The 9,478-nt window shown below is 51.2% G+C and overlaps 1 protein-coding gene and 1 pseudogene across 1 annotated transcript; one reads left to right on the forward strand and one right to left on the reverse strand.

The window, feature by feature from the left end:
* Window positions 1–1,200: 1,200 nt before the first annotated feature.
* Window positions 1,201–6,475, reverse strand: LOC133055576 (serine/arginine repetitive matrix protein 1-like). Its single transcript, XM_061140728.1, has 4 exons — window positions 4,903–6,475; window positions 4,133–4,233; window positions 1,436–1,548; window positions 1,201–1,312 (listed from the first exon to the last, which is right to left on the reverse strand). The coding sequence occupies exons 1-4, from the start codon at window positions 6,473–6,475 to the stop codon at window positions 1,201–1,203; spliced, it is 1,899 nt and encodes a 632-aa protein (XP_060996711.1).
* A 743-nt stretch (window positions 6,476–7,218) lies between these two features.
* On the forward strand, window positions 7,219–9,249 carry LOC133055577 (serine/threonine-protein kinase VRK2-like; annotated as a pseudogene).
* The last annotated feature ends 229 nt before the right edge of the window (window positions 9,250–9,478 follow it).

Here is a 9,478-nt window from a genome sequence, read left to right on the forward strand (position 1 = left end):
TCCTGCCCTCACTTTGTAGGCAGAAGAAGTGATCTGCCTGCGTCTCCCACGGGAGGTAGAGCACCACCCCCTGCCCTGTGCTGCCAGAGGCGCCCACTGAGGGGCCACACCACCTGTCCTAGGGCGACCCACTGTCCCGGCTCGCTCAGGACTCGGGGACCTCCCAGGATGCAGCACTTTCAGTGCGAAAGTCAGGAATGGCCAGGGCAAACCCTGAGGAGTTGGTCAACCTAGCCTGTCCCCAGAATAGCGAGCCTGGGCCGGAGGTCACCAGCCTCCCACCTGCTCTCGATTTGGCTGCCGGTGGTAGCTGCAATGAACAGGGTAACATCTGACAGGAAAAGCAGCGGGGTGGTGAGGGCCAGGCTGCCATAAAAAGCCTCCCAAGGTGTCCTGCCCCATTTTCAGCAGCTCTGATCTATCCTCTCAACAACCCCCTTTCCTCTCAACTCTAAGTCTGTGTACCCAGCAAGAGAAAATGAGGCTAGTGGGAAGCTGGTTCTGGGGTTCCTTCCAGAGAGCCCATATCCGAGGATTCCGCTAACGTCCCGGGAACACAGCCTCCTGAGCTGCTCTCCCTGAGCAAAGCTTCCTTGTGGCTCCGGAGCTGATGGGAGGCTGGCCATCCCATCCCCAAGGCCAAAAGACTCGGCTCCCTGAAGATAGTGAAGTCTACCATAGGGAACCCTGAAACAGCCTCCTCTGGTTCCTGGCCTGTTTTCCGGAGTTGATTCCTCACCTCATTGATGGATGTGGCAGGGAGTAAACCCCCTTGTCCCCTGACAGCCCGAGAAGGCACATCCGAGGGCAAGTCAGTTAGCTGCCTCAAGGACACAGGCTCTTGGGACCAGGGCAGCCTCTCCCAACAAGAAGTGCTTTATTCCAGGGAATTTCCCCAGGGCTGTGTGAGAGGACAGCCCCTGCTGACCCCAGAGGTGCCCTCAGGACCTTCCAGTTGAGCTGCTGCTAATTCTGATACCAAAACAAAACAAAATCAAAACCCCTCAGGAGTGTTTCTCTCAGTCCAGCTTAACCTCCTCCAGGAAGACTGCATCCCCAAAGTCCCAATCCAAGGATGAGAAGCATCTGTCTGTCCTGCTCCTTAGACAAAAGCTTTGAGGGACCGCCTGGGAGGAGACTGACGGAGAGACAGAGATAGGCGGAATCACGCTCTGTCCCCAGCTATGGACCCTGGAGGCTTCAAGAAGCTCCACAACAGGCTGCCGTCCACGAGCCCAGCACCGTGGTGGGGCCACTAGAGACTTCCTGCAGGGAGTGGAATCTGGAACAGACTCCACAGTCCACCCGGTTTCTGGAGGAGAGGGGCCAGAGGACACCAGCTCCCCAGAGTCTCCATCCTGGGACCACGCCACTGGGGGACAGTCTGAGGACGGCCTCGTGCTTGCATGTCCTGCGAGGAGAGTACCAGGCCCACCTCCATGTCACCCACTTCCAGAGTCCGGAGAAGACGCAGGCCCCGTTGCCGGCCGGAGAGACTTCTCTTGCCGGCTTCTGGGGACAGCTCTGCTGCTGAGCAGGGCTGGAGAGCTGCAATTATGGAGACAGGATAAGAGCTATTTTGGGAAGAAGCCGTCATGCTGCCAAGGCTTTTGACTTCCTAAACTAAAACAAGATGCACAAAGAAAGAGGGTGAGGGTGGAGACCAACAGGGAGGGACTGGCTCTGTCAGAAGCATCCCATCCAGAATAAGGGGAAATATAACCCCTTCCCAGAGGTATAGATTTGCATCAAGAGGGGATCAAGAGGCTGGCTGTTAAGCTCCCTGAGCCCTGGCTATGGGAAAGAGTGGGCAATCTGACCACCTCCCCCCTGAATTCCCTGCTGACTCCCTCCCATCTAAGACCCTCCAAGAGCACTTCTTCAGTCTGTTGCATTTCTTTGAACATTTGAGTACAGATGATTTTGTATTGTTGTTGAAATATTTTCTGTCCATGTCTTATCTCCCCACCCAGACAGTAAGCCAAAGAATGTGTGTGTTGTGCAGCGTAGATGGTTTCCCCAACTGTGCCTAGCAGAGTGCTAAGCTTCTGATAAAAATTGCTGATGGAAGGAAGGGAGGGAGAAAGGCAGGAGAGAGAAGGAGTACTGTCTTGCATGGAGATAATCTAAAGGAAGCTGCTCCCACCCAGAGCTGAGCTCCGGGTAGAGCGTGAGATAAGCAGCAAGGCAGAGGGGGTGGCAGCCCCATTCCTGGCACCTCCCCTGCAGCCGTGCCGTTATCAGAGTTCAGGCTGTTCTGCCCCCCAATTTTATATACACACATCTCATTTGTTTTCCATCTGCAGTCAACCGTCCATCCTGGGCTAGTCCACGAACAGGACCCATTACAGGCCATGCTGGGCTTTGGATAAGGGAGAGATAAGGCAAGAGAAAGAATAAAGGCAAGAGAGCTTGGACTATCTTATCAAACATGGGTCAAGAAGAATGAAAGTACTTAGAGGAACAACACGCTGTGAAATCAGGACACTCTTTGCCAAATTCAGGACACGGGGCTGCTGAGAGCAGAGTTCACCTTGTCCCTTTCCAAGTTAAGGACTCGAATAGTGTGTAACCCAGAAAAGCAGCCCCTTTGTGGAGAGCCCTAGGCCAGAGAGGGGACAGCCAAGTGGGGACGGATCCAACCTATGGCTCCCCAGACAGTCTTCCCAAGGAGAACCTGGCAGGATTCGTCGTTTGCCAAAAGGTCTCTACTCTTCCTCTCCAGTGTTGCAGCGAGCTCTGGTGTCTTCGTGTGAATGTCTCCCTGGAGATGCCACCCCATAGGTGCCCAGCTTGGCAAGTGGAACACAGGCTGGATTTCAGCCCCTGCCTCTCTGCCAGGTACCCATGTGCAGTGAGCAACCTGCTCAACCACAGGGAGCACCTCTGTCTGTCTCCTTTCATATCTGCTTCCATGAAAGGGTGAGAGGGGCACTTGGATCGGGGGGAGCACAGGAAGACTGGAAGTAACTTCCCAGGGGCGTTCTTACCTCCTCATCTGTCATAATGGAGAGAGTAGAAGCCAGGCATTCCCAGGGGGCAGCAAATGGAATTCAGAGAGTGCCAACAGGAGGGGAAAAAGAGAATTTTACTAAAGACATCCAGTGGACTTGGGCATAACCTGGCCCAAATTCCTTCCTAGTCCAAAATGGCCCAAGTGAAAACAGCTAGCAAGTTTCCAGGCACAGTGAGCGCTGAGCTTTACATGTAATCGCTTAGCGAGGCCTTGCAAGAACCTTCAAAGGAAGCCAATAATAGATAGGGGAACTAATGACTGGAAAGGTAAAATAACTTACCCAAGGTCACAGTCAGAAAATAGAGAGACCAGGGCTCACACCCAGTAATATAGCTCGAGTCCTTATTCTAAAAACCTCTCCTTTGTGGAGCTTTGCTCCCTCTGGGGGGCAGAGCTGCTGGCAGGGGCTGGGACTGCATCCCAGGGCTCTCTCCTTTCTAGAAACGTCTTCATCCAGAGCCCTGGCCTCCCTCACACTCACAGGCTGGAGTCTGTTGTCCACAACACGTGAAGCAGGAATTCCTCGGCACTAAGGTACTCTGTATTAAGATTGACCCCAGCCTTCCCTCCCACCAGAGAGGTCAAAAGCACAAAGTGAACAGGGGTGGGCTCAGACCCTGGGGGTTCTCCAGTTGGCTGAAGACCCACTGATGTTCTTAAGGCTCTCGCCTAGACATCCCTGGAGATCCTGCTTCGGCCACAGCCAATAAGTACTTCCCTGGTCCTGGGGTGGGGGTCTTGAGGAGGGGTCTGAGGAAGCAGAGAGACACACGAGGAGACCCCTCAAGCTGCATTAGTTTGGAGTTAGTCCTGAGTAAGACCGTGATCAGGCAGTTTATGTTAGTGGGGCTTTTGACATTTGCTTTTTAATCACACAATAGGTTAAGACCAGCTTGTCTGAAAGGCCATGGGCTTACGTCATTCTCCATTCCCAGCGTGACTACTTCCTACCAAAAGGAGACTCTTGAAAATGAAGAGAGATTCCAAGTCCCAAACGAATGACTCTAACGGTAGGATTTTAGGCAACGTGAGGAGTTCCTCTGCCCCCTGAGGTCAAAGCCCCACAGGCACCATGCTGACAGACCTAGCTCTGGGATTCAGAGGCCGCCCTCCCACCTGTTCTTCTGCCCCCAGCCCCCCAAAGCGGACCCGCGGGAGGGAAAAGCACAGACCTTTTAGCCACCAGAAGACACGATTGTACATTTCCTCAGAGACATCTGAAAGTAACAGAGATTGTTGCTTTTTTTTCTCTCTCTGTGGGATGCACTCCCCGCCCCTCACTACTTCACCTCTCCCTTCCTAGCTCTACATTTCTCCACCCAAAGCTGCCCTCAGCCCTTGGCGCTCTCCCCAAGAAGCTCCTCCAAGCTCCTCCGACCTAAGACCAAGTGCCGCGTTCCCGCTCTCCTGCTCCCCCTTCTCCCCACCCTCCCTCGTGCCACTGTGAACGCTTCTCCCCACTCGGAAACCTAAGTCCCAGCTCATTTACGCCCCGCCTTCTCCACTTGGTTGCCAGAATATTTACCTGAGGACCTTTATTCTCATCACCAGCCCTCACCCCGCTCAGTTCTTCCTCTCCACCCCTGGGAAGTAGCTTCCCACCCTGCAGACCACTCTCTACTACCTTCCATTGAAAGGTTAAGCAGCGCTGCCTGGAAGAGTCAATGCCTGACGTCGGCCCAAGCATCGTCATCGGCCTCATTAGCTTGGAGCTCAGAGAAGCTGGTGGGGAAGGAAGGAGCAATGGGCTCAAGGATGGGTCTAGCTTTGGCACTGGCGGGAGGGCAGCTCTGAGGCCCAGAATGAGGAGGGGGGACGTTATCCCACCCCGGCGTCCCACCTCACTAAATCGGGGCTGCACCTGGGCAATCTGCTTCTGCACATACCCATGAAGAAAACACTAAACCTTTGAGTGGGATGTCTGGAGGTGTGCTTGGGGGCCTGTGGCACTTCCCTCAATGGTGACGGACTTGGAGACTCCTTTGGTGATGATAGTGGTGATGGACTTGCCTTCTCTCTCTGGAACATCAGATCCTCACAGAAAGGGCTGGTTTCCATTTCAAAAAAAGGCAGTGAAGGGTCTGGGGGAGGAGGGGACTTGGGCTCGAAATCAGGTGTTATCGGCCGACTGTTGGGCATTTCACCTTCAGGGCTGAGTAAGGCCCACCACGTGGAGTCTGGCCCGTATCTCGGTAAGCACCGAGGGGGCAAGGGCCGAGGGGTCAGTTCCAGCTCTGCGTGGATCGAGTGCTTTCTAGAAGAGGGCTCTGGAGGCCTAAGTGTGGGTCGTGTGAACTCGTAGATACTGTCTGAGCGTTTTGTGGTATGTTGCTTATAGAAGGGCCCCAGAGTGACAAAGGCAGAGGATTTGAAGGGGCTCTCAGATGCTGCTCGAGACGTTCCGCGGGAAGCTGACTGTGCCCCGGGGGAGATGGTGACCCTGCGACCACCCTCACTCTCTCCTCGCATTGAGGGCTTCATGCTGGGCTCCACTTCTGATGGTATTAAAACCTTTGGGGAGGACTTGGTTTCGTTGTACACAGAGGGCCTGTGGACGGGCTCAGGCTCAGGGCGCACAGCCTTGTGTCCACTGTTCAAATCTTTAAGGACAGAGAGTGTGAGGGATGATTCCATGTTCACACTTCTATGCAAGGCCTTAGGTTCTGCATAAATTGAGTTCTGACGGCCCATTTCATATTCTGGCCCAGGAATTCTTCTCTGGGGTGACCGAGAGTCTGGATAGATGCGGTTGCCGCCATGTTCTGGGCTAGGGGGTCTCCTTGGAAATCTGATATCCCCAGCAGTCACACTCTTTCTAATGGGCTCAGTTTGGACCGCTTCATCCTTTGGGCAAATCAAAGGCCTCCGGGGAACTCTGACCCCTTGTGGGTATTGGACCTTGGAGGGTGGCTCGTCTTCTAAGAGTATGAAGTCATCCTTCTGGTCGACAAAACTCAACCGGCGAGAGGATTTGGCCTCTGGAATTAGTGAGAAACGATTACTGATGTCACGCCCTGGCCTGGTCTCAACCCCTCTTCTAGTTGCTTCCTCTCTGGACGGACTGATGTTCCGAGGCACCTGACCGGTGTAGGGCACCGACTCGCCCTGAATCAGCTTTCGAGGAGGAGAGGCCTGGCGGGATGTATCAGTTCTGGATCGGGTCTCGGATCGAGGGTTGAGTGCTCCAGAGGGGCCAGGCCCTGACTGAGGGGAGCTAGAGCGAAGGTAGTCTGATGATAAATGGAGAGCAGTGGTGTGCCCAGCTTCTGATCTTCGATGGCCTGTCGGGATCGTGGAGGCTGGGCCACTCCGCTGGCTCGAGGAGACAAGGTACCCCTGTCCCCGCTGAGGGGTCATGCTAGCAACCTCGGCCCCTTTCTGTGCTGAAACTGCCACCCTGGACCCAGTTTTATTTGTCTTGACCACATGATATGTTGTGCCTCTTTGGGTAGAGCCCATATTTTACCGGCTGGCTTGTATTCAGGGTCCTAACAAAGCCTGAATATTTATCCTCAGTTTTAAAAGCCGCTGTTCTTGCACTCCCACAAAAGTGGCTGTTGTTCTCCAGGTGTCTCTACTAGTCCCCTTAGCTACCTGCCTGGTGATGTCATAAAGGAAGGAGCCTCCTATTAAATATTCTGGCACACAGACACAGTTCTTCAGAGACTGTCAAGCAATAATGGCAACTGTGGATTGTCTTTCATGTTAACACCACCAAAGCTTTGACCAAGTTCTTAGCAAAACCAGGATTTCCTGGTGTAGAAGGAAGGCTCTAGATCCTCCCTTACTCTCCCCAGGTTCTAGGAACTCTCAGAGACTCATCCAGAGAGAAGGAACCAGTTTGAATATCCTACTAAGGCAGGGTTCCTCAAATCAATCCCACTGTGTTAGCCCCAATTTTAATAAGATGCAATGTTACAAAACTGTCCCAATTTGGTTTGGAGCTGCACTGAATATAAGTCACAAAATAGAATCCCAGCTTTCTACAGGTTTCGTGGGTGGTTTGGTTGGCCGTGGGGTGAAAACCCAGGTTGCTCAGATCATAAATTCTCACACATTCTTGGCCCAGGAGTGCGTGTAGGCTTGTAGAAGGAGTCAGTCATCAGTTTCAATCACAAATGGCTCTTTGTGTACCTTGGACAAGTTACTCGACTTGCCTGAGACTTGGCTTCTTCATCCGGACACCACTGCCTGATAGATGCATGTCACACAGTGAATGGTACTCCTTTCTCACAAGACCCTCCTCTCAGCTATCCTGATCAGCTAGACTTCAGTTCTTTCTTCATTTGAAGAAAGACTTTCCACCTTGGATGACCATTTATTGATTCATATTTAGTTTTGGTGGCCCTGGGTCTTCGTTGCTACCTGTGGGCTTTCTCTAGTTGCAGCAAGCTGCAGCTACTCTCTCCTTGTGGTGCATGGGCTTCTTGTTGTGGCAGCTTCTCTTGCGGAGAGCAGTCTTCAATAGTTGTGGTGCATGGACTTAGCTGCTCCATGGCATGTGGGATCTTCCTGGAGCAGGGATCAAATTCATGTCCTCTCCACTGGCAGGTGGATTCTTAATCACCAGGGAAGTCCTTGGGTGATCATTTTGGATAAGAGAGAAACACAGTCATCTTTCTCTTCCTTTTGCATGCTGGTTCTCTCTCTCCCTCTCTGAGACAGACCCTACGGTATCCAGCATTCCACTGTTGACTCTGAAGGGTCATGATAGTTATTGGATATTCAGGATCACAGTTTCTGGATCTTTATATTCAGAATTGACTAGAGACATAAAGTCAAAATTTAAAAAAAATTTTTTTTTTTTTTGCCTCGCTGTGGGTCTTGCAGGATCTCAGTTCCCTGACCAGGGATTGAACCCAGGCAGTGGCATTGAAAGCACCAAGTCCTAATCACTCGATCACCAGGGAACTCCCCAAACAAAAAAACATTTTTACATATCAGGTATCTCAATAGATTGAGAAAGTTTGAGCTAGTGACACAGGTCTCAAGAATACAAAATTCTGGTCCTCAAGCCTGCCAGGCCCCTGACAGTGGGGGCCCAAGGGACTGTTTGGCCTTCTCTCACTCCTGAGTCCCGGGTCCTTCTCTCACTTCTGGTCCCTGCTGTCTGCGTGTGCCCCAGACTCAGGGAGGAGCTGCACTGGAGTGAGACACCACACTCTGCCCCGGTGCCTGCTTCCGTGGTTGAAGTGATTCCACCAAGAAGAAATGAGAGATACAAACGCCTGCTCCACTTCCAAAAGGCAAGGTTCTGTATGACACAGAAGGAGAACAATAGGTATGGAGCAAGATGACTGGCTCTGGAGAATTTGGTTTGATATATTTAGCTTCCCCAACAAAGAAACTGGACTTTCCGGGTGGCTCAGTGTGTGAAGAATCCACCTGCAATGCAGGAGACACAGGAGACGTCAGTTTGATCCCTGGGTTGGGAAAAGCCCCTGGAGGAGGGTATGGCAACCCACTCCAGTATTCTTGCCTGGAGAATCCCATGGACAGAGGAGCCTGGCAGGCTATGGTCAATAGGGTCTCAAAGAGTCAGACACAATTGAAGCGACTGGACATGTATGCACAAGTAAACCAGATAAAGACAGGATATACATAATAAAAGCAGAATATCAAGAAAATGGCTATTATCAGAATTTAAATTTTTTCAAAGAGCTCCCCAAAAAATACTATCAAAAGGTGGATAGAACCCGAACTACATGCTTATTTAGGAATTCCTCTGTTTTACAGATCTGGTATGACTGAATTCAAGGGAAGAAGTTACAGATTTATGGTAATGGAAAGACTGTGCTGTGTGCTTAGTCACTCAGTCCTGTCCGACCCTTTACAACCCTGTGGACTATAGCCCCCCAGGCTACTCTGTCCTTGGGATTCTCCAGGAAAGAATACTGGAGTGGGTAGCCATGCCCTCCTCCAGGGGAAGTGGACTCATAGAAGATCTCAGACTAAAATGGTACTTTAAAAAAGGCAACTGTCTTGCAGCTAGGTATCCAAATGTTGGATGTACTGGAAAATATACATGAAAATGAATATGCTCACGGTAGAAAAGCAGTGAATCTTACTTTTGGGTTACAGAAATCCAGATAGAGTTTATGTTACAGATTATGGCTTTTCCTACAGGTATTGAGAACCACAAACAGTATCTGGAAAATCCTAATAAAGGCCAAAATGGGACTTAAGAGTTTATCAGCTTGGATGCTCACAAGGGAACAGGTGAAATAGCCTAGTACTTGGCGTATACTCGTAACTCACCATATGATGATATGAAGAAAAGCCAAACTATCAGTGCTCAAGAAAATTCTGAACCCAAGTGGAATGAATACCTTTAAGATGACTGGAATTTTCCACTAGAGGAGAGGGTGTAACTGCATACTCCAGTCAAAAAATTGATTCATGAAAGGCTGCCCAAAGCAAGTTAATCAAATGCAAAATAGGTTAATGGAAAAAAGTCCACTG

The sequence above is a fragment of the Dama dama genome, chromosome 5 (assembly GCF_033118175.1).
Source record: "Dama dama isolate Ldn47 chromosome 5, ASM3311817v1, whole genome shotgun sequence".
NCBI lineage: Eukaryota > Metazoa > Chordata > Mammalia > Artiodactyla > Cervidae > Dama > Dama dama.

Bases quoted from the DNA above. Each gene is read 5' to 3' on its own strand.
- LOC133055576 (XM_061140728.1), bottom strand. From the start codon at position 6,475: ATGGGCTCTACCCAAAGAGGCACAACATATCATGTGGTCAAGACAAAT. The intron at 4,234-4,902 runs GTATGTGCAGAA...TGTTACTTTCAG, and splicing joins GTTTAGTGTTTTCTTCATGG to ATGTCTCTGAGGAAATGTAC. The intron at 1,549-4,132 runs GTGGGAGGGCGG...CCATAATTGCAG, and splicing joins GGCTGGGGGCAGAAGAACAG to CTCTCCAGCCCTGCTCAGCA.